Here is a 25,598-nt window from a genome sequence, read left to right on the forward strand (position 1 = left end):
TGGGCCGCCACCACTATCTCGGCCTGGGCAGCAGGGGCAGGTGCCACTGGAACTATGGGCACTGGAACTGCAGGAGCACCCTGCTGTCTCAACCTCTGAATCTCGAGGTCTTGCTCTTCGATCCGGGCTTGCATCTCCGCAAACCGCAACTCCCAATTCTGGGCTCCCTGATCGGCTGGGGGAGCCTGGGCAGCCTGTGGTGGGTTCTCATCACCCCGACCACGAGCCCTGCCTCGCGGACCTCTACCTCGGCCCCTAACAGGTGGGGGAAACTGAGCTCCCTGTCCTTGGTTCGACCCTACGGAGTTGCCCTGACTCCTAGTAGTCCGCCTGGCGTCCATCTGATTAGAACCGCCTGCGAAACCAAGAGTTGGCATATCAGGTCGTATTCAAGGAGAGCTTACTAATGGCGCTTAATTTGGAAATTAAAAACGAAACATGCGCCTATTCTATTATCAGGCTACTAACATGCTTCCTAACAGGCTTTTCTTTTTCACAACTGAATAAAATAAACTACTAAAGCAATAAAGGCTTACTGAACCGTGAAACGAGCTAACTGCTGATGATGATTGTACATGTCGTGACGATCTTCGGAAGACAACCTGGCGGCTCTGATACCAAATTGTAACACCCTAACTAACATAGGCGTATTACGTGATTTTTAAACATACTATGCAGCTCGTTGCTAATCAACGAGGTTTATGGAAAAACGTGATTAATTAAAATTTTTTCTTTTTAATTAAACTTATAAAAATAATATTACAAAAGACTCGGGATCCCGATTATAAAATCATTTACAAAAGATTTAACTGATTAGCTGATACATAAAATAAATGTCGTCTAACGACCAGTTACAAAAAACTCAGCCTCGTTGTCCCGATGATCGTACGCTCCAGGCCTAACCGCCCCGACATGTACAATCTTCACAAGCTCGCTCACGGTCCATCAGCTTTAGCCTTGCCTTTACCTACACATAAACGTAGATCTGTGAGTCGACAGACTCAGTAAGAAAAGCATAATAATACTCATACATAAACCCGGTTATGATCAAACGCCCATACCCCTGATCATAACCCTAACTGCCGTGTCCAACACGATACTGAGTCCCGCTACTGCCGTGTCCAACACGGTACTGAGCCACTACTGCCATGTCCAACATGGTACTGAGTTCTGAACGTTCATTAACAACCTGATCGGTACTATTGACACGTAACAACCTGATCGGTCGAACCGGTCATACTCTGGCTGCGGGTCATACTCCAGCCGGTACCGACGTGTTACTATATCCTCCTGATCGGTCGAACCGGTCATACTCTGGCTGCTGGTCATACTCCAGCCTGTACCGACGGGATACGTCAATAGTACGGAACCACCAACCAAGTGTCAGCCTGATCGGTCGAACCGGTCATACTCCGGCTGCTGGTCATACTCCAGCCTGTACCGACGTGACAGGGTTGGATGGTTCGAAGCCAACATACAACTAATGTAATCTAACAAGCTTCCTACATGCTCGCTAAACATGTAATCTACATATGCATACTGTTATACTAATCTTACCTGGATTCCGAATTCAGGTGTGCCGGTCAACCTGACTGGAACTTTAGCTGAGCGGCGGATTACAGGCTCCTAAACCATAAAAATCACAACACTATAAGTGACACGCTAAATCACTTCCCCGGGACTTAAACTAGGAACTAAAAGTTTCCCTATCGATAAAAAGCATGGCAATACCCCTTAAAACATAAAAACGAGGAAAAACACGGGTTCTGAAAATTCCCCAACCGGCAGACCGGTTGCCCAACCGGAATTCCGGTTCTGGGAATTACTGGACCCTCATCCGGAATTCCGGTTGCACAACCAGAATTCCGGTTCCTCGTAGGAATTTTTCAAAAATTCCTAACTCAACCAAATCAAACCCAATTCATACCAAACCTTCCAGACCTGCTCTAAATACCCCAAAGAACATTTCCAAGGCATCAAACCTACCCAGAAACTACAGATACAAAATTTGCCATTAAAGCTCAAGCTTTGAGTTCTAAACTCAAACTTGAGCAAATCCCCCAAACATGCATTCAAACTAGCTTAATTCTACTTAATTAAGCTTAACTAAGCCTCTGAAAACAATTAAAAACAATAGCAACATCACAGTAACAGATTCACAACATATCTTCAAAAATCACATTTTTGCATAGAAAAAGCTATAGCTTGCTCAACCTAACTAACATGCTTCCAAAACAATTTAAATAACCCTAATCTAACAAGCTTACACCTCTGAAATCAAGGACAAATTCACAGCAGCAACAACAACTATAACTCATGCATTTCACTCAATATTTCACCATTTTTTTCAAGAAAACAAAGAAGAACAATTAGGAAATACATACCACAATCAAGACTTCCCAAAGTTATGATGAATCTAGCTTGAAATTTGATGAAAAACCTAGCCTTTGAATCACATGCACCCAGCCGAAAAAGAGAAGGAAAAGAGAGAGGTTTTCTTTTTCAAATTTTTTTCTATTTTCTTACTAAGTGTTGAAAATGAAAGGAAAATGAATTAAAAGCCAATTATACCATTTTACTTCAGCCAATAATTAAACAAATAAACTTTTATTTTCAAATAAACAAATCACTAAAAGACAAAACACTAATGGGGCAAAAAGACCATTTTGCCCCTCAACATAAAACCACATAAATCATACTAGAGGGGTATTTTTGGGAAATTCTAAATTCCCGGCCATTCCCGACATTCCCAATGTCTAAAACCAGTCCCAAACTACTAACATACTAAATTGTGATTTCTACTGAGTCAAACGCCGAGTTCCAAAATACCGGGCACCAGAAATGCAAAATATGAAAACTATTGAATAACATAACCATGCATTTCTGAATTCCATAAATAACAGTATAATAAATTATTTAAATAGCTATAAATAATTTTCATAATTAATCATAATTAACTGGTAATTTCTAAATTAAACTAAGCGGGCTTTACAGGTATAGTGGTTGTACCCTAGTATGGAACGTTCTTACTCATCTATTGAGCCTTGTAAATAGGTGTATGGGCGCCTGGATACAAGTCGGTATTATATGATATGTTATATGCTTTTCTTACTGAGTCTGTCGACTCACAATTCTGCTTCCATGTGTAGGTAAAGAAAGGCAAAAGCTGAACATGAGTGAGCTTGGCTAGGATGGGATTGTACATGTCGTGGCAGCATGACCTGAAGTGTTCGGTCTCGGGGCATCTGGGGATTTTATTTTGTAGTCGTTGTGCGACCTGGATATTATATTTTGGCGTATTTTGTATAAAAGTATAGAATCGGGATCCCGGAGTTTGAAAATAATTATGTAAATTATACAGTTTAATTTTATTATAAAAAGTTTTAATTTGACACGTTTTTTTGAGAAAAATCTTTGATTAGCAAGGATAGCACTAATTGAAAAAGCAATGTAGTATGCCTTAGCATTAGGGCGTTACAAAAAATATTATATAGCTTAATTTAATTATTATATATATTTTTTAAGAATAATATGTAGTAAATACATTTTTATAATTTTTATTAATTAGTTTATTATATTTGACTAATTTTTTATTTTTTTTTAAAAAAAATGATATTTACTAACCTAGTTTTCAAATGTAAAGCGATTTTACATCTCAACCCAACAATAAACAGATCACACGGTTATTTAAAAAAAAAAGGTCAATCTGAAGATGCAGAGATTCTAGTGTTTTTGGGTGTGTTTGAACTGATTCATTAGGGTACTGAGATTAGTAATTGTGTTTGATTTTCTGTGGAGTTCTCTCCTTCTTTTGGTGCTATCTATGAAATTTGATTTTGAAGAAAGAGGGTCTGAATATGGGTTTGCTTCGGATTTGATTTTGGTTTATTAGTCTGTTTGTGTTGCTTTGATCTTCAATTAAGAGTAAAATTCAGTAAAAGCATAAATTGTAAGTCACGGTGTCTTGTCTTTTGACATGCAAAGTTCGTATTGGTTTTGAGTGATCTGCTAGCCCCTGTTTTTAGGTTTCAGTGCTCTGTTTTTTTTTCTTCTTTTCGTTCTTTGGTGGAAGGTTATCAATGGCAGTTTTTAGGGTTAAGCCTATTGAGAGTGTACTCAAAATCTCATTTGATGCAGCAACTTTTGACCACAGTTCATCATATGGTTTCGGGTTGGTGGCAAGGGATCACAAACCGTATTTGGTGGAGGCCAAAACAATCTATCACAGGGGTACAATGGCACCAGACATGGCTGAAGCTTTAGACATTAAAGAGACGTTAAGTTGGATCAAGGATCATTGGCATAATGTTGAACTCGAGTCCGATTGTCTCTCAATTGTCCAAGCTATTTGAAGTAACATCACCATGGTTTCGCCTCTTGGGGGAGTGGTGATGGACTGTCGACAACTTCTATCTATTTTAAACAATGTTTCTTTGTTTTTCATTAAACGATCTGCTAATATGACTGCTCACAGCTTTGCTAGAGCGTCATATTCTTTTCCAGATCAAGTTTTTAGTGGGAGGGATGTTCCTACTGAATTACAATCTTGTCTTTTGGCTAATTTAGCAAATTAATAAAATTTCATTTTGCATTAAAAAAATGGATTAAAGCAGAAGTTATGGAAGCATTAGCCTTGATGTATGGCCTGCAATGGATTAAAGAACTACAATTACCAATTCACTACATAGAGTCTAATTCTCTTGTAGTTGTCAAAGGATTGCAGTCCCATCAAAACTCTCTCTGATTTTCATTGTTTGTTATCAAATATTTCACTGTTAGTGTCCAATTTCCCTGAGTACAAATCTCTCATGTCAATAGATCTGCAAATACTGCTGCCCATAGGCTTGTTAAGTATGCTCTTTCGGTTAGGGGTGAGCAACGGTCGGTTTGGTCAGTTTTTTACACAAAAAAAATCCAAAATTTGGTTTTCGGTTTTTATGGTTCTAATCCGAAAACCGACCGCCCATTATAAAAATGTAAAAAAAGCAGAAATTTGTTTTAATCCACGGTTTGGTCGGTTTAAATCGACCAAACCGAACTTCATTTTTTTTAAAAAATAAGTTTTTAAATTTTTTATAATTATTTGAAAACTAAAAAATTAGAGTATGTATCAAATATCATATAATTTAAAAATAAAACTTTCTTAGTTAAATAAATAATGTAAAATAATTTTTTTTTTTAAATTTGTTCAAATTATTTGTGCTACTAATATGGTAATGAGTTATATTAAAAATCTCGTATTAGTTTATGAATATGTGTATATATTACGTAAATGCATCAAATAATAATAAAATAAAACAATGAATAATTGAGTCTTTAAATAAAAAAGATATAAGTAAAATTAGTTTAATAAAATTATATATTAAATATGTACAAAAATAATATATATTATATATAATGTATATGTTCGGTCGCTTCTCGGTTTAATCGGTCGATTTGCTATTGACACTAAAACCGACCATGTTGAGGCGATTTTAACCGAAGACGGTTTTTTCGGTTTCCAGTTTTTTTAGTGTCGGTTTTTTCGGTGTTCGGACGGACAGTGTACTCGGTTTGGTCGGTTTCTTAGATTTTTTGCTCACCCCTACTTTCGGTAGATACTGGTTGTTTATGGTTAGAGGAACTTCCAACTCCACTTATATCAAATGTATTATCTCTTATTTTAATATAATAGCCTTAATCTAAAAAAAAATCACTGTTATTTTAAAAAAAAAGGTCAACCAAAAAAAAAGGGTCAACGGTTAACCGAACTCGTGACCCGCAAACCGATGAACCCGTTCATTTCACGGGCGGTACGGGGCTCATTTTTTAAATCTGAAATCCGGACTTCTTCATACAAGTTTACAATAGAGCTTTTATGAAGCACTACTGAGTAGTGAGTCAAAAGGCGCAGCGGGGTCTTTACTCTCTAATTACGTCTGTCCCTATTTAAATTTCTCGCGCGAGCATGGTATAGCTGCAATTCTAGGGTTTTGTATGGACAAGAGAAGTAGTAGTACCATTATGGCCTCCAGCTTCCTCCTTTTCCTTTTCTTATTCAATTTCCAGCTCTCTCTTGCCGGTACGTTATATCTTAAATTACATATATCTATTTGATTTAGGGTTTATTCATTTATTTGTCGAACTGAATAAAGAAATGGGTTATTTCAGGATCTTGCTCACAACTAGAACCAACTGTGTCTTAAACATGTTTAAATGAGAATGCTAGACCCCTGATAAAATGTATTAGATTTAAATTTTAATAGTTGTTTGCAAACAATAAGATTCAGTACTATCATGTTTAGTAACAGCTTGTGCTCCACATCATACCACTTTGGGGATACTTTATCCTCTTCGCATAACCCAAAAAAAAAAAATCTTAATGATTGATTAAACAAATAATGACCTTTCTTTTTTGTTCATTGCTGTTTGGATATGACAGATCCCAGTTCAGGAGAACATTTGTAGTTTTGTTCAGTTTATGGACTATTAATTAGTGCAGCTTTATTGTATGTGAATTATTGAACAATTGTATTGTAAGTGTACCTGTTCATTTTAGCAGTGAAATTGATTTTTCATTGTGAGAAATGTAGCACAGTACATAGGGTCAGTTTTTTGTGCTTGTTCATTTCTTTGTTGATGATTGTGGGTTACCAGTTACCACAGCTTTTCTCCGCAATAATTGGACATGTGACCTTTCAAAAATATATTTCTATAGTGAAATTTACACTTTCATGTCTTGTATTTCTCTTACCTTTTTACTAAAATAATCATGGTCCTGATGAAACATAATTTTATTTTTAAATTAATGAACTGAATTTTTTTAGCAGAGACAAACTTGATGCAGTCCGTTCCGGATTTACAAAATTCAATGTACAAGGTTGTTGATGGAGATGCTTGTGTTCGGCTGCTTAATCTTTCAGGGGAGATTGGTTGTTCAAGTAAGTTATTAAATGGTCCATTCTTTTTTGTTATCATAGATCATTAATGTCAATTTAATCAACCTTTTTGCCTACTGCATATTATTAGATCCTGGGCGAGAGAAAGTTGTTGCTCCAATTATCAGATTCAGAGATGCCAATTCATTGTCTCGTTCATCAGCAGTTTTGTTGTCTCTTAATGAAATTCAGGATTTCTTTATCAGGTTGTTCTATCAGTTCTTTCTAATTGGTTAGTTGGTTTGTTTGATAGCAAGGCAAGATGTTCAAACAAACCGGAAAATGAAAATAGATTTTCAAAATCTTTCCTTTTCAAAATGAAGAAATCATTCATGTCGTAAAATCCCTAGAATCTTTCAACAGAACTGTAGGAGATGCAAGTTTTATAGAGTATATATTTGTTTGTATCCTTACATATGGAAGACACACTTTCTCTCAATAAAGTTGTGATGTGAATATCACTTTTAGCTGCCTTACTTTTTGAAGTGGTGCTTACGTGTTAGATATCATGTCCTGTTTCAGAGTCTCCACTGATTCAACTTTTGCTAGAAACGTGGGTGGTGTTTTAGTTGAATCAAAAGCCGACTTCCAAAATATGTCAAAAGGTGAGATACAGTTATCCATTCAAATAGCACACTCACAATGGTTCCTATCCTGTCGTTTAAAATATATTTCCAAACCCTACTTTTTCTATTGTGCATACTTTATAATAATACACACTGTATATTAGTTAGTTTATCTATTTTATTCTTTGTGTCATTTAAATATTGTATTTGTTAATCTTTTTATTCATTAAAAAAAATAACAAATATAAAGAAAGAAGGAACGTAGGCAAAAGAAACTAATTAAAAATCCTTAATAGTATTTTTATAAATGTAGAAAAATGGCATAGCGAAATGTAATTTTTTGGATATTACAAATCTGATGGAGTGCAATTTTAACAAAAGAATGTAATTTTTTTGTATATTACGAATACTGGAGTGCGATTTTAACAAAAAAATCTTTATATTTTAAAGAAGATTCTATTATACAAAAGCTATGGTGAGTGCTCGTGTATTCTTATTATAAAATCATACACTGCTCTAAATTTTTTCTCATACCTGATAAATGCACTTTCATTTGTAGGATTCTCTCCAGCTCATACATTCCCTCAAGCTGAATTTTCTCCTTACAAAAACACCAACTACAAGTGGAACCCTATTGTATGTTATTTTTCCTCTATCAAAAAGCTTACATGTTTGTGAACTCTAAAATAAATTATTAATGTGGTACATGCTGTAGTAGTCATTACTATATAAACTTGTTTGTTGGTTGTTTTCGAAGATGCTGCTTTGTACTTGAAATGAATAGTATTAAATTACTCCTTTCTTTTATTAGTGTATCTGATATCAAGATTTCTGTAATACTCTGTCAAACCCAAAATGCCTCTCAATTCCTTGAGAGATTGGGCAAGTTATTCATTGCTGATATCTTTGGGTTAGCTGCGCTTCCATCCTTCAATATCTTGTGCCCCCACACTTTGTGAAGTTGGCGTATATTGATTCTTTTGTTTGAGCTGTATTGCTTTGCTTACATGCCTTCAATGGACTGTTTCGTTATTGCTATAGATGAGGATGCTATATAAACAATATCATTATTAACTTCCTCATAAAGGTGGGAATAAATCAGTCATAAGGGATTGAAAGACTGTTGATGTGTTTTTGAGTCCAAATGGCATTATTAGAAATTTGTAATGTCGAGTTTGGGAGGCAGTTTTTGGGTCATCTTTCAATCCCTTATAATTTGGTAGCCCGATTTAAGGTCCAACTTTAAAAAAAATTATGCTCCATGTTACTCATCAATGATTGGAATTTGACATTTACAACCCACACAAAAATGCCATGTCTTTTTTTTTTTTTTTTTTTTTTCCTTTTAACAAATTCAACTGGGCTAGAAAATGGACTAGACCTGACCTGAAATTTGCATGCTTCTAATATTTCTTTAATCAGTCGCTCAATTTCATTTGTTTGATATATTGGACCAACAACTTTCTTCCACATTTTCAGGGATCTGGTATAATGTGGAATCAATACGATTTTCCTGTATTCTTACTCTCTGAGAGTAGTACGAAGACCATCCAAGAGGTAGTAAATGTCGTGTAATTTGATTTGCATGTTGTACAGTTTACTAAAGCAATAAAACGACTTCAAAAGAAAAAATCTAGTTATAACAATATATTTTGGTAGTTTTAGAGCATTTTCAATAGAATGTTAAAATGCAGTGCTATATTTTAGCATTTTTAATAAAATTAGTTCTTTAAAGGTGTGTTAAAAGTTGTGCCAAATTTTGCACAAGATATAAGTATAACATTGTGCCAAGTTTCACACAACAATAATTGTAGCTTTTTTAATTACAGTATTCCCAACAACTATTGTCATATCAACTATTAATGACCTGTTTTAACACCCATTTTTTATTTACTATATTTCCATTAATTTTTTTTTAAAAATATTTAATTTATCAACTATCTTTAATGGCATTTTAATTTTTACACTAATTGCATCTTTAAATGTTATTTTGTATTGGAGCACAGTTGCAAATGTTTTGCAAATATAACATTTGTTTATTATTTTGCATTGGAGATGATCTTAGTTTAGTATTGTAATTAACTTTTTGATGTCACTTATATGCAGGTTTCTGAAGAAATTTTGAAGAGACAGAGATCTTATACCACTGTTGTGGCTGAGTTTGATCTAGTGATGCAGGTAGCTTGTTTGTTTTTAACTTTCTGTTGCATTTTATTGACTCTTATCTCGCAAACATGTATTGTTTTTTTGCTTAATGATGTTTCCATGTACTATGCGATACATTTGATTCGATTAGACAGTGAAAGCTGGAACCCATGATTCAGAATCTTGTTTAAAAGAGGAGACTTGCTTTCCTTTAGGGGGATACAGGTAAATCTTTTTGCATTTGTAGGTATCCATAATGAAGTTAATGGCTGTAAATGTTGTTTATGATATGCATTTGTCTCATCTCTCTTTTGAGTTTGAAATCTGTCTTTTGTTTTAAAATGTAGTCCTTATTCTCGTTGGTATGACTCAGTTTCATTTTCTTACGTACGAGAATTTACATTATTGTATATAAATATACATATTTGTGTGCATGTGTGTTTATTGTTCGGGGCAGGGGATTTCGTGAAAATTTCTTTCTCAATCTTATTTGTACGGGGGAAGTCAAAATTGGTCTATAGTTGAGCTTTATAGGATTCAAATCTTTTATTCTGAAACTTCCATCAACTTTTAGTTTTTGAAATACATCTTCATATCTTCTATTCTCTTAGGGCTAGTTTGGTACGTTGTATTTTATTGTATTGTGTTGGATTGTTTTTGTATTGTATTGTATTAGTATTATTTGATACAATATTATGTTTAGTATGGATTTGTATTAATAAATTGTGTAAAGCTACAACATATTTTCAATAATCTCGACCCAAACACCGACTACGGGTTAGGTCCAGGTTCGGATCCTGTGTTCGGGTTTGGGGTCTAGGGTCCGGGTTCGCGTTCAGGTCCAGGTTTCGATTCCGGGTCTGGGTCGGAGATTGGGGTTGACCATGGATCCTTTGTAAATACAAGCTAACACATACCATTTATTATGTATTAAATAATACAACTTACATTATATTAAAAATTTTGGTCGTAATAATTTATACAATACATTGGCTTATCCAAACATAGTATTATTTATTATTTAATACAATACGATTCTTATATGGCCTACCAAACGAGCCCTTAACCTTCATAATTCACGTTGAATTTAACTATTGCTCATACTTATGGAGGGCAGTGTTTGGTCATCACTTCCTCCGCTTAATATCTCCTCCTCAGATCAAGGCAAGCCTATTATATTGGCTGTGGCATCAATGGATTCAGCTTCATTTTTCCGTGACAAAAGCCTTGGTGCTGACTCCCCAATATCAGTAGGTTTTATGTCTTATCATTTCGCTTTTCATGTCGAATTATGATATTAGGTGGCGTTTGGTTAGAAGGAATGAAAACATTAGAATGGAAATGGGAAGAAGAATAGGAATGTAATAGTATCAAATTTAAAATGCATAAAAAAATTGATAAAAGACTCATTAAATTTTTTCTCATCTTGCATTAGAATGGTCTTTCCTTCCATTTCAAAATGGAATAGTCATTTCACCGAAATGGTAGAAAAATCATTCCATTGGAATTCAATTCCAATACTTTTAAATGTCACCAAACAAATAAATGGAATAAAAGTTGTTTCCATTTCATTCCATTTCATTAACTCCAACCAAACGCCACCTTAATTTTTCGATGTTTAGGAAACCTTGGATAAACATTTTTATGGATGATTTTAGGGGCTGATTGCACTATTGGCAGCGGTTGATGCATTATCACATTTGGAGGCTATCGATGGCTTTGATAAACAGGTGCATACTATGCCTATAAGAGTTTCTTACGAAAAAAGGTTCTTATATGTTGTAGTGATTGTGGATTTGTCATCTCCTAATTTGGCAAAAAAAAAAAAAAGCATTTTCTTTTGCAGTAATCCCAATTTCGTCAATCCTATTTTTGAAGACATTACTTTATTCAAGTGATTGTGTGTTGTCTTATTCATTGTGTTTGTATTGCTTGTCTTGATTTTAATATTGTATGGATTTTCACTACTTCTTTAGACATGCAAGTGGTGTCTCTCTTTATTACAATCCTTCCTCGTATTAAAAGGAAAATTTCCTCACTAACTATATGTTTTATAGGCATTGCATGCGGGGATTCTCTTTGATGTAATCTGCCCATACCTATCCATTATTTAGTTATTCTGGTTGGTTTAGAGACAAAAAACTATTCACTTCATTAAAATATTGTACAAGAGAAGTTAAATTAGCAAGCAGCAACGGATATGCCGCACTTTTGTTTTGTCATTTGCTTTATTCAGATGTAGGAATCTTCTTTGCATGTAGCATACTGGAAGGGTTCCTTGATAATGTGTTAGGAATTGAACAGAGATTCTTACATTGGTCAGTTTGTTAAAATGGAAAAGGTTTTAATTAAAGCTGAGAACCTCCGTTTTGTTGCTGGCTGACTTTACTTTTCAGTGGGTGTGTTCTTAGCTTGGAATTGATCTTTCTCAAGTGGAATTTGGTCCTGGGAAAAACAGTAGAGGAATGAAGTGATAGGAATTTTCCTACCAATTGGCTATGAACAGCAAGATAAAAGAACAAATAAAGAAAATATGCATTGATATTGATAATCCAGGGAGTTCGAGAGCCCTGGTCTCTCCCACTAAGGTTTACATCCCTTTCTTTTCTTACCAAATTCACACTGACGAATGAATTCCTCCCTCTATTTATTCTATTCATTAAGGTGTAGCCTAGACCCCAGCCACAGTATAACAAAGCCCCCTTTTAGCTAATTCTCTACTAATTCCCTGCTCTATCATGAAGCTGGGGAATTATGCTTGTCTAGCACTCAGTCATTATGGTTAGAGAGAGCGGAGAATTTTTGAAGGTGTACAGAAAAATTTAAATAATCTGTGGATATATTAAAGTTCTGGATGGCTTTGTTAGTAGTAAGTAAAATACGTTGCTGTTTTGTCTAGGGACTGTCTTGTTTATTACTTTCTATTAGTCATAAATAATAATAATAATAGTAATAATAATAATAATAAGTGTGTTTACCTAGTGAAAAAAAAAGAAAATTTAAAAAAGAAAAAAAGACAGATGTTAATATAGTAAATGCTCAACAATCTTTGTGTGAGTTACTTGCTGCTTGTGCTATTTTATTTATTCAAAATTAGTTTATTGATCAAAAAGGCTTAAATTTTAATGCAGCTTGTCTTTCTTGTTTTCACTGGAGAAGCTTGGGGTTACCTTGGCAGCCGAAGATTTTTGCACGAACTTGATCTACAGTCTGATGCTGTTAAAGGCCTCAATACCTCATTGTTTGAAATGGTATAAGATCTGTTTGCGATAATATAAGTCGTATGCTACTTGTTGTTGATTTCTTCACTGTTATGGTGTTATTTACTTATGACTACTCAAGAAAGGTAGCTCAAATGGTCAAGAATGTGATTTGTTTTTATAATGTCTGAGGTTAAAGTCTTTCCTAGGTCTATACACAAATCGATACGTCCAATAAATCTTGTCATATGAGACATTACTTACAATTTCTTCTCTTAACTTGTGCTTGTTGCATTTTGGGTTAGATCACTAGTTACGTAAAATTAAATTTTATCGATGTTTACAGTAAGTAATTAGTTTGCCATTTTGAATTTCTTAGAACACTTCTTTATGCCTCAATACTCAATTTTAATACGAAAAAAGAGAAGTTGTATTGGTTGATGCGTGTGGCTCACTCGCGACGGTTTCAGCCACCAAACTCTAGGGTTCTACAGATCGGTAGCTGCGCGGTTCGTTGGTGCCGACGGTGAGAGCTCACATGCTCTCTAAATGTGTTATTCGAGAAATATGAAGAACAAACCCTAATTGCAAATCTCAATTTTGGGATCAATCCTAATTTCAAATTTCAAATTTTGCTGTGATAGCATGTAGAAAGTGGTGAATGAAATTGCATATTATTCAATAGAATAACAAGTATTCATATACAAAATTAGAGAAACTTAATAAGAAACAAAAGAAAAATAGCAAACTAAGTAATTGAAATAATTTCTACCACTAATATACAGTTAATGTATATTCTAAAATATATATATTTTTAATTTGTATTGTCATTGTAAATTCAATGTTGGATTTTCATGTAAATAATTTGCGTCTTTCCCTTTTCTAGCCACACATGATTACAAATCTATTGGTTTATTTATTTATTTATTTATTTTTCATTTAGATTATCGAAGTTGGAAGTGTTGGAAAAGGCTTCAATGAAGGAGTCACTAGCTTTCATGTTCACACTACTGGGGTGAGAATTTTTTTTTTTTAAAACTGATTTCATAAATACTTATGTAACTATGTGATGACATTGTTTATTAATCTAGTATAAGTAGCACATATCGTGTACACGATGGGCTTCTACTCAAATGTATTTATTCTAAGAGGAAGAAGAATTTAGAGCTTATTGAGTAACATGTATCATGTGTCTTGGGTAGTGAAAGTCATGGGTAACTCAAATGAGAGAGAATGTAATTATTGCTTTTCAACTTGTAATAATAGGTGCTGGGAGAGAGATAAAGTTAGACCCCATATTAGTAGGGTGTGGCAGAGTATATATTGAAAATAAAAGGGATAACTCATTGTATTGAGAGTAGTCTTAAGTGAGATTTGGATAGTATTTATAGAGGTGAGTAAGGGGTTGGTGGTATGCAAAGAATTGAGTATTTCTCTATTTGCATCATGGGGTGATCCTAGGCTTCTTGAAATGCCCAGACCCTTTCATTTTATTGCAATATCCATTGGCTGCCATAGCCTAATATCCTACTGTTTTGTACTGCTATTTTGTTATTGTCCTCTACTAAATTCTACTGCTCAGATGTTGGTTCACATCAATTGGTATTAGAGCTGAGAGGTTAATTCACATCAATTGGTATTAGAGCTAGTCTTCCAGTGGGTATGGAGGTTACCGAGGACAAGAATGGCGGCTCAAGTCGATTACATTGCCAAGGAGGTAGCACTTGGTTAAATGAAAGTGAAATTGAATCAAGAGAAGACTGGGGTGGAAGAGTTGCAGGCGCTATTGAATTAGGTGTTTCTCAGGAAAATGAGGATACTCTGCCTCATTCGTGGTATTCACATTGGTTGTTCAAACACTCAAATCTTGATAGAGACATGGCTGATTGGTTGGCTCGGATCGAGTGATCAGTGGATCCGCGTCGACTAATAAGAAGTTCAGAAGGACTTGCCATTTTCTTTCGATCTTCTTAAATCACCTTGCAATTGGCGATTCGATCCTTCGTTCTTGGAGCCTGTTCCAACACAGTCGGCTGATTGATGTGGAAGACGACAAAGGTTCTATACAATCGGAGCTCTCGACGGGTAAAATGATGTTGTTTGGTGCTTCATCATCCGTCTAAGTATATGAACAAGAAGAACGCAACTCTCGGTGGAGAAGAATGAGAGATGTTACCTGAGAAAACGGTTCCACTGGAGACGTTGTCATCGAGGAATCTAATGTTACTTGAGAAAACGGTTCCAATAGAGACTTCGTCGTCGAGGAATCTATCACTGGTTTCGATTTGGGTGATGCAGGTGCCTCCATCGTCAGACTTCAAGCCTGTTGCGTATGAGATGGCGCTGCTGAAGAGTACAAGTAGGTGATACAAGCTCCTTGAAGCCCCATCAAACAAGGCCCAATTCATTATCCAAGCCTGGCCCGCCTAAGCTATTTCAATGGCTGGTCCAATAGGATCTGGTACAACCCATTTACATGAAGGAACATGTGCCATTTAATGAGCACACATGCCATTCTTCTCTACTACAAATCGCCCAATTTATTTCAGTTTGCTTCAGTTGTAGCCCATATGATCAGGCCTAATTGCCTTTTACCATTATTTTGATTCCAAATGTTACTCAAATAATGAGACATGGGCTCAATTTTTATTTCAGCCCATGGGCTTGCCACTTGGGATCCTGGCACAAAGCTGAAAATAGATTGTCCTTCCGTTTGACTTCTTCAACTTAAGATCTTCGGCCACCATGGGAGCTCAACAACAGACTTGCGACTTCTAAATCCTCCTTGGCAACGATGCAAAGGGCAGTGACGGTTGGTCGGGGCTGCATGGACAGTAGATGGGGAACGACAACAATCTATTCTCCACCATCAGGATTTTGCCTTGAAAGAGGTATCGAAGTTTTATCTTCTAAGTTCTCTCCACCAACTTGGTTTTGCTTTAAAGGAGGTTCTCAATGGAGATATAGCAGAGAACGTTTCTGATATTAAACTTGAAGAAGCCAATTTTAGTAGGATTTATCAAAAACAAAGTGAATTGGTGTAACAAAAGATGATGGAGAATTGGCTTCAAAAGTCTTAATAATGAGAAACATTCTTATATTCCATTATATCGAGAATTTGTTTAGGAATTTCAAGATCCCCTCGCAAGAAAAGGACTCTTGATGAACATGTTGATGTTATGCCCTGAATTTCGAAGTTGCATATTACTGCTATTGATTTGTGGTGGGTGGCTAGAAATGAAAATATCATCAATGACGCAAAGGTCGTAAGGGAAATTTTGTGGAAGAGGGAGGACCATATATGCAATGCATACATCGCTTGCAAGGAAAAAAAAAGAACAAGAAGCTCTGACTACCTTGCTTTAGTCCATGTCATTCATACTGCCCTAGATATGGCACCTGTAGTTGAGAGTGGTGGTTTGGGACCTTTGGGTGATGTTGTGGCTGTTCTTTGTAAATCGTTGCATACAAAGGTACCCAAGGGTTTTTTACTTGGTTTTTTGGTGCCGCGAATGTCGCTCATTATTGTGGAGTGGCTCTTTTTGTGTTATGCTAGTGCAGTTCCAATGTTGGATTTTCAATAGTGGGTGACAAACTCAGCTGTTTGTTGTCACTCTACGACAAGAAGAAACTTGGCTTATAAGCACAAAGGCTATTGCACTTGAGGCTTTACTTCAGCCTCAGCTCGTTTTCTTGATGAATGGAGGTCAAATGACATTGGTCGACTGGTTTTTTGAGCAAGGCTGCCTAGTTGCGTGGTGGTGTTTCTCTTACTCCCATATTTCATGTTCAGCATGATTGTGTCTTTAATAAGCCTTGTTCTTCCACTTATTACATTGCTCCCGTGGCTCTTCCTAGCAATGGGGAGAAGAGCAGTTTATTAACTTGGTATTCTGACAGAGGACAAGCCAAGCCTGCGATAGGCGAGTTTGGTCTCATTCACTTTGAGGACAAGGTGAAATTCTGCCAGTATAATGTTAGACTCCATATTAGTAGGGTGTGGTAGAGTATAGGAATAAAGCGATATGGCTCATTGTATTGAGAGTAGTCTTGTGTGAGATTTGGATAGTATATATAGAGGTGAGTAGCGGTTAGTGGGTATGCAAAGAATTGCGTAGGTCTCTATTTGCATCATGGTGAGATCCTAGGTCTCTCGAAATGCCTAGGCCCTTTCACTGTATATCTCTTTTATTGCAACATTCATTGGCTGCGATAGACTAATTTCCTATTGTTTTTCCAGGCTGCTTCCATTTTATTCTTGTCTTCTACTAACTACTATTACTTACGGGTTGGTTCACATCAATCTGAGGGGCAGCGGATTTTGGTGAATGGTTAAAAGAGGGTACTATCGAGTCTCTGAGCCTACTATATTTATATGAGAAATTCAATTGGACAAGCATTGTGATACTTTTGGGAAAGCACATTCGCTTGATGTTTACCCAAAAATTTGACCTGATGACATGGACATTGTTTTTGACATGTGGCAAGAAGAAAATAGCGTTGAGCCCCACATCTCGAATAGGGCGGTGCCACCTGCACGTTGGGCATTGACCCAGTGCCCAGGTGAGCACTAGGGGGCACCCAGGTAGACACTTGGGTCATGATGAAACTGGAATTAAGATTAGAAAACTCGAACATCTTGGAACACCACCTAGGTGCCCAGATGCAAATGACTTAACAACCATAGCAAAGTACATGAGAGACATGCCACAATTTGTAGAAATATTAGATATACATGTTTTAAATACTTAGCGTGTATGGTACAACTAAGTTAAGGTTGTAAGTTTATTCTTATTTTGTTCTTGATTTTTAGTTTTCTAGTCCTTTGTATTCAGTCTATATATAGGCCATTCTTTTATCAATATATTAAGATAGAATTATTCTCACAAAAACTACATGGTATCAGAGCATTTGTTGTCTAAATTAGGGTTTCATACTATGAGGTCCAATTTTAGAGAATCATTTTAGAATGATCCTCTATTCTCACTTCTGACTAGGGAGTTTACCAGCCTTCGATGGGCAAAACCCTAAATTTTGGTGTCCATCATAGTCGCGCGTGGGCTCCACGCATCACCTCCATCCGCTGCAAGTTTTGCCATCGGCGTTCGCTCCATCAACACTTCCTGGTTCGACTGTCTTTTCATCTGGGGTTGTTTGACAATTTCTTCAAACAGCTGCATCTTCGCCTAGTTTTCACCTCATATAGTTTTCAATGGCTACTTAATCTCAGCGATTCAATATCATTAAATCTCAGAAATCTCTCTCAAACTCATGAGGTACTCCACCCATGCATCACAAATTTAACTTCTCAGTTGTTGCAAGGTCAATTCATCATTTGGTGAGCACCTTGACGGGGTGATCTCTGGTCATCACCTAGTGTGCAACCCAGCTTCAATCACGAAGAGTGGGTGAATTTCTTCACTTGAGTAAACTAAGTGTTGCTGAATCGTGCTATTTCACCAACATTTGAGGAGTTTAGCATCAAAATAACACACAGAGAGCAACAACATTACCTAGTGCCCATGTGGTGTAGCAGACCACTTGTCACATTACTTCGAAAAAAGTTCTAGATTTTGTAGTCAAGAACATTATATGCCTTTGCGGACTTACTCAAAAGATAGTGTCAAATGACACTCATTTTGATAGTGACCTATTCACAAATTTCTGCACCAAACACCTCATGAAGAGCTACCAGAAGTTCTGTAGTATTACTGAACCACTGAAAAACTGCTATCGACCACACTACTTTTGTTTTAACCTATGGATACGAAGCTGTGCTGCTTTAGAACTTTTATCTCAATCACATAGGAGACTCACTTACAACCAAGATGCCAATCACTAATTGTTGGTCTAGTCTCTAGATCAATTTGGAAAAGATCTCTTGAACGAAGAGACTCGCTTGTCACTTTGTGTCGATCAAAGAGTCACTCACCACTCTTAACGTGATGGTCCTTAGACCATAGTCAAATAGGCCATTGGTGTAGTGGATGGAGTTCATCCTTTTTTGAATGAGCCAAGTGTGTTTAAGTCTCACTTCATTTTCAACTTAGTAAAAACTTTGTTCTAGTATTTGATTTTTAAATAATGAAAAACACAAATTTTTGCTGTTGGTACTTCATGTTTAACTAATCAATTGCGCCTTGTAGGAATAGACCAGACTCATGTCATTTATGATAACTTCGGTTATCTATTGTGAGTCTTCACGAAACTCTTGGATCTGTGACATAATGTTCAACATGTTGACAATTTTATTCTGCCAAGAATATTGATAAGAAATTTCCACCCTAGATTATCGATAGAGCTCATCTTTGAAAAATGCCTACCCAGATTTAGCTAGAATTTCAGTGGGGAAGAATGGTATTGTAAGAGAGTTTATAGCGGATGAGGGGGAGGCGGGTGGGTTTGTTGAGAATTGGGATTTTAAATTTAGAAGGAATTTGTTGGAAAGGGAAGTTCCTAGTCTTATAGCAATGCTACAGCAGCTAGAGCATGTGAATGTGCTCAGTGTGGTGGATGATTGTAGAATTTGGAACAAAACCCAGAAGGTGCCTTTTCTTGTAAATCAGCCTTTTAGTTGGTTCACTTCAAATCCGCTCCATAGTGGTTTGGAGTGGTCTAAGATTTGTGGAAAAGGAGTGTTCCTTTGAAAGTGAAAGTTTTTGGTTGGTTAACGACATTGGGCAAAGTTAGTGTTCATGATAGAGTGCAAAAGAAAAGGCCTTATCTTTCCATCTCTCCTGGATGGTGTGTCTGCTGTAAAAGAAGCGAAGAAGACGTGGTGCATCTATTCTTGGAGTATTCTTTTATCAACAATTTATGGTTTAAAGTGCTAGAGGAATTTGGGTTGGATTGGGTCTTCCCAGTTTCTGTCCAAAAAATGATAACAAGTAAGTTGGTTGGTTGTAGACGTAAGAGAACTTTGGCGAACGATGATTTTGGCAACATTTTTAGCTGTTTGGTTGGATAGAAATGCTAGGGCCTTTGAAGACTGTGAAAGTTCAGAAGTGATCCTTTGGGATAAAATTAAATTTTGGACAGCCACTTGAGTTTATATATGCAAACACTTTGAAGAACTTCCTTTTTAGACCTGACCAGGGAATGGAAAGCACTGATGTAAAGGAACACTTTTTTTTAACGGTTCTATATATTTGGTTTTGTGTTTTGTTCCTGGTTACCGTTTTTTAGTGTATTTCCCGCTGAAACATATTTAACTACGGTTTTGCTTCGCCACAAGTGAGGGCCTTCAATATATAACAGAGGACGGGCCAGTCTAAGACATAGACATGTGATCTCTTTCTCTTTCAAAAAAAGTATGGTAAGTGACCAAAGAAAATAATTTTTTCGATTACGCACACATCAGTACATCATACATGAATGTCCATGATTTTTTTTTTTGTACAACTGAGTATGTACTTAGATAGGTTCATGATTACTAAGTTACCTGTGGCATAATAACTGAATTTATAAGCCTTAAGTGCTAGTACAAAAGTATTCATTAAGTTGATCACACCACATGTATAGATATTTTCTATACCTAGAGGTTGTTAGAGGTCATAAAGATTTATAAGGCAAAGAGTAAATGAAAACAATGTTAGATTAAATCTACGATGATTTTCACAATCTTCGCAGGATTAAAGGTCACTTGGATCGACCGACTAAACAAAAGAAGAAATAGTTGGATGGGAACCAAGTCCCAAGCAAATAAAGGAGACAACAATTAGCTCTTTATGTCGAGCATGACATCGATTGTCGCCTCGTTCTCTCCAGGAACTACGTGAAGCACCTCCCCACTTGAAGGGGGTCTCTTGGCCGAGCACCTCGCTACCTGGAGTACACTCAACGATAATAGGACAATCATGATCATAGTCCTTAACCTCAGACACCTCATCCAGTCAAGATCTGCAACCAGCTCCCTCTGGTTGCGTTCCTAACACTCCCTCTCAAGAATGACTTTAAAGTGCTCGGGAAAGAACTCCCAATTGATATGTGGGTTATCACACACAGATAGTACACAACATTGAAGCACTTTTGCAGGTACTCGACCTTGTCGACCACAATCTGACTCTGAAGAGTAGCAAGGTCAGTTAGGAGAGCGTTGCCCGTCTTATCTTTGTTGGCAATGGAGGAATTCTTCACCTCAATGACTCTCTTAAAAGTACTCTTCTCAACAATGGAGGCATTCTTCACCTCAATGACTCTCAAAAGTACTCTTCGTATCACCACACTCCCTCTAGGCTAGGGCCAACTCGGTCTTTAGAGTATCCTCATGCTCTAAGGATTTTTGAAGGGAATCATCAACAGTGGAGAGAACGTGCTTGCATTTAGCGATAGACTTCTCCAACGCACCGACACTTCTCCAATGCACTGACTTTTCCTTTCTTCTCCACTGTGTAGGAGAAGCTCATGTAAGCCTACGTGACCAAACAAGAGTTAGATAACTCATAAACCAAAAGGAAGAAAGTAAAAACAAAGTGAGAAAGTAAAAACAAAGTGAGTATTCACTTACCCCATGATATATCCAAGGCCCTTTTTCAACACCTCCTCTGCTAGCTTAGTCTTCAGCATTGTAATCAACTGACAATTGTCTGCATTCGAGACGACAATCATCTATAGGAAGAAACTAAGGTGTTGCCCAACACCTTCAAGTGAGCAATCACCTCCAGAATCTTTGAGGTCTAGAGCTGCCACCCGACTTCTTTGGAACAACGAAAGTTGGGATCATTTGAGGAAGGTGAAGCTCGCAGTCAATCACATTTGCTTTCCCCCTAGCCGCATCCCTAGCTGGGGACCTCTTACGCTGGGATGCCTCGGCAACATCATTCCTAGCATTTCCCTTGGGCTTCTTCATAGGAGGTGACTGATCCTTAGGGGCTGCCTTCTCACGTTCTACCCTTCGAGGGGATGTTGGATAAAATAATGCCGTTACACAAAAGGTGGATGAGTTTTTTCCATCCTAGAAAGTTCCCTGTATATAGATCCTAAGGGCTTGCTTGACTACAAACTGTAATTGTTTTTTTTTTTTAACTACATTGCAAAAAAAAAAAAAAAGAAATTGGAACATGGAATATACTAGAAATAAATTAGAATGGAATGGGAAGGGAAAAGAAGGCGTACAACAAACTAGCCCAACCCAAAGACACTGATGAAAACGTTTAAACCTTGCATTTGTCTTGTGTTTTTGTTTCTTCTAATAATTATACGTGAATTGCTTGAGCTGCTTCTGATGTAGGTTTCTTCAGCTACAAACAAGACATTGGATGCATTAAATCATGCCCAAGATTCACTCAAGTCTAGAAACATAAGTATCTCATCGGCAGCTGCTTCAAACCCCGGCATACCTCCATCTTCCTTGATGTCTTTTCTGAATAAGGTTTCTGTTACAGTGAACTTTAAAATTATTTTTTGGTGTTTTCTCATTGCTTAGTTATTTTTTTCTTCCTCTTTATACCAGTGCATAGAACAATGACATACCATTATTGTGTATAAATAACCTTTATCTGTGCAAACGTCTTCTTACAATATAGTTGATAGTGTTGCTACATATACCTATCATTAGGGTATCCTGATACACTAATGATAGGTATATTTGATATGAAAGAAAGAATTACAAAGATCCAGGTTTTCGAGACACTTGGAGATCTCCCAGAAAGAGTCCGACTCTTTCAAAATTCAACAATAATCAGATCCCTTACTAAGAGATAAAAACCTCCCGCTCACTCAACTAAAACTTGCATAAACCACTTGGAAAATGAAAACTCCTCACATCAAAGAAAATATTGATATCTAAGAAAGAATTACAAAGATCCAAGTTTTCAAGACACTTGGAGATCTCCCAAAAAGAGTTTTGACTCTTTCAAAATTCATCAATAATCAAATCCCTTCCTAAGAGATAAGTACCTCCCGCTCACTCAACTTAAACAATTACATAAACCACTTAGAAAAGGACAATTCCGCACATTAATCATGACTTATTTTTATTCTTGGTACTAATATTTGAGTCCTAACATTACCCACAACCCAAACTTTCACCTTGTCCTCAAAGTGAATATTAGAGAATCCATTCCTAAATGTTCCACCATTCAAATAGTGAGCTTCCATAGCAAATCTGATGTGAACTAGCTTGTGGTGTCGTTCCTTTGCAAGTAATGGCAGTTTGTGTTTTCTTTCTCCATGCTCGTTCCCTCTATCTAAATTCCAATTTGTTGGATACTGAAAGACAAATTCTTCAGGGATCTTACTTGGAGCTTCAGTACCTAAAATGTGCTCACGTGGAATCCATCCAAAATTATTCATTAGTTCTAACCACTATCCAACAGAATCCATGGAAATATGAATATGCCTTTGCCAAATCACTAGCTGATGACATCCCTTGTCCCCACTAGAATCCCCAAAATTATTCTCAAGCCATTCTCTATAATTGAACACTTGACTTTTTCTGTCTTCAATAATCTGTTGTCTGAGAATTCTACAAATCCCTTGGCCACCATGGCTATTGTTAGATGAGGAATAGAACCCAATTGTAAGGTGAATGTTTAGAGAAACCAATCTTAATTGTTCATGTAGTATTCCAGCCTATTGAATAGAAGATCCAATCAAATTTGAGCTCCCTTATCGAATCTGATGTGAGCTATTTTGCCGTATTCCTTTGTCTCTCAAGTAATTTCCTGATTAGTAGCAGTCTTCCTCTATCGAATAACCAGCCCAACAATGTAGTATTCAAGAAATTCTTTGTGAGAATCACAAGCTGGTTCGTATGGAAAGTTAGTAGAAGATTTGAACCAATAATAGAAAATATGAACTTAAATTCTTTGCTGTACTGTTGCTGATGCCTTATATTTTATGCTATAGAGAATAATTATCATCTTGTAACAGAATCCTATTACCTCTGGAGTTGTTTTGGAAGATTTTGATACCATCTTCTCCAACAAGTTCTATCATAGTCACCTTGATGATTCATGTGAGTTTGCTCGTGTTATTGTTGTTGTTGTTGTTATTAATTTGACATACTGCAGTTTCATCTTTGTCTCTCAACCATGTTTTAACTGCAGCTAATTTAAACTCTTCATCTATTGTGGCGGCGGCTTCTCTTTTAGCACGCACCCTTTATGTCCTTACAAGTGACACTAAAGATGACAGCAAATCAGCTCTAGCTTCTGTCAATGTGAATGTTTCACTGGTTGAACAACTTATGGGTTGCCTATTAGAATGTGAGCCTGGTCTCTCATGTGAGCTAGTGAAAAACTTTATTGCTCCATCCAGTACGTGCCCAAGCCATTATGTTGGTGTTATTTCTGAGGAACCTTCTTCTACACCGTCTCCGGAATACATCGGTGATGTTTCCAGATTTGTGTGGAATTTTCTGGCTGACAAAACTTCTCCTCCAAAAGGGAAGACTCCTGTTTGCTCAGAAGATTGCAGCAAGAAAGGGGGAGTATGCACTAGAGCAGAAGTAGATGGAAAGGGAATTTGTGTTTTCTCCACAACAAGGTACCTTGCTACAGATAGAACCATCTTTGTTTTCAAGTCCAAATTATCATGCCAAGTACCTTGATGTCTTTTTTAGAATTGGTTTTTATTATTTAGGATTACATCTCAAACATACGTTTTAACCCCCCACATTGACATGTTTATGCCTGCACTTGAAGCTTAAGCCTTTCTTACAATATTTGAGCCTTTATGGATAGGTCAAGTGCTGTTTTACATAGCTCAACATAGACTAGAAGTACTTGAAGAAGTTGGAAGCCCTAGTGAAAAGACATCTGTGATTTGTGTTCTTTCTGTTTACGATTTATCTGTATAGTTGAGTTGTATGATTGGTGCTATTTTGTTTTTATTGCTGCTTTGATAACCATTGGCTAAGTGACATGTTAACTCAAATTTTATTTTCTATACATTAGACAATTATATAATAAAAAAATATATATTTTACTTTTTGGTCACAGGTATGTACCAGCATATTCTACACGGTTGAGTTTCGAATCAGGAACTTGGAATGTCCTGCCTCCAAATTCTTCTGACCCAATGGGGATGCACGATCCTGTTTGGACTGAAAGCAACTGGAATGCAATAGGGCTCCGAGTATACACAGTGCAGAGTGCTGCTTATGACCGTCTTGTTCTATTGGGTGGTATTGCCATTACAGGTGGGGCGTACCTTGCAATAATACTTACTAGAGCTTTTGTTGCAAAGATTTTAAAACAAGATTGAAAATGGGATTGGGAAAACTTTTCTCAACAACTCCTCCAAAATAGAATTTTGGTATATTACTAATTGTGCATGATACAATTTGTAAGAATGCTTAAGGTATAGCAACCATCAGAATGAAAAATCGAAAAAAGAATACTTAATCATAATAGAAAATAATACTTATCAAATTTTATCCAATTATGTATTGAGTAAAAAATAAGTCATTATTTTATGATTTTTCTTCCTCATTCCAAAATTATTCTTAAATTTAGTTCATTATGAAAGATTGTTTTGACTTTTTTCTTTTTCATAACTATTAATTTATAGATTTGAAAAAAGTTGAGTATAGAAAATGCTTAAAATAAAGTTATCATTTTTGTATCTTATGATCTATAAGAGTACATGCTCTTTTTTGATTTATTTAGATATTTATTTGTCAAAAATTATATGAAAGTGTTAATGTAGGTTATGAATTTTTTTGGAAGTGTTAATGTTTAATTAGTATGTATCCATGTATAAAAATAATATATTTGATTATAGAATAAGAATTATAAATACAATGTATTAAATATAACAAATTTAGT

The 25,598-nt window shown here is 36.2% G+C and overlaps 1 protein-coding gene across 4 annotated transcripts; it reads left to right on the forward strand.

Annotated features, from left to right (window-relative positions):
- Positions 1-5,830: 5,830 nt before the first annotated feature.
- LOC115710440 (nicastrin) lies at positions 5,831-25,212 on the forward strand. 4 transcript variants are annotated; one of them, XM_030638807.2, is made up of 16 exons: positions 5,832-6,061; positions 6,807-6,920; positions 7,009-7,123; positions 7,440-7,522; positions 8,043-8,119; positions 8,963-9,040; positions 9,590-9,661; positions 9,780-9,853; positions 10,746-10,878; positions 11,287-11,358; positions 12,760-12,879; positions 13,772-13,843; positions 22,058-22,198; positions 23,701-23,785; positions 23,877-24,315; positions 24,771-25,212. In XM_030638807.2, the coding sequence occupies exons 1-16, from the start codon at positions 5,977-5,979 to the stop codon at positions 25,033-25,035; spliced, it is 2,025 nt and encodes a 674-aa protein (XP_030494667.2). In that variant the 5' UTR covers positions 5,832-5,976; the 3' UTR covers positions 25,036-25,212. The 4 variants fall into 4 exon arrangements, with proteins under 4 accessions (XP_060966481.1, XP_030494667.2, XP_060966482.1 ...); XM_061110497.1 differs by having other exon boundaries at positions 5,839-6,061; positions 6,810-6,920; XM_061110498.1 differs by lacking the exon at positions 13,772-13,843 and having other exon boundaries at positions 5,831-6,061.
- Positions 25,213-25,598: the final 386 nt, after the last annotated feature.

The sequence above is a fragment of the Cannabis sativa genome, chromosome 2 (genome assembly GCF_029168945.1).
Source record: "Cannabis sativa cultivar Pink pepper isolate KNU-18-1 chromosome 2, ASM2916894v1, whole genome shotgun sequence".
Lineage (NCBI taxonomy): Eukaryota > Viridiplantae > Streptophyta > Magnoliopsida > Rosales > Cannabaceae > Cannabis > Cannabis sativa.

Excerpts from the sequence above, each read along its gene's own strand:
- LOC115710440 (XM_030638807.2), top strand. The coding sequence starts at position 5,977 with ATGGACAAGAGAAGTAGTAGTACCATTATGGCCTCCAGCTTCCTCCTT. Across the intron at positions 7,124-7,439 it reads ATTCAGGATTTCTTTATCAG|AGTCTCCACTGATTCAACTT; the intron begins GTTGTTCTATCA and ends GTCCTGTTTCAG. Across the intron at positions 23,786-23,876 it reads TAGTCACCTTGATGATTCAT|CTAATTTAAACTCTTCATCT; the intron begins GTGAGTTTGCTC and ends TTTTAACTGCAG.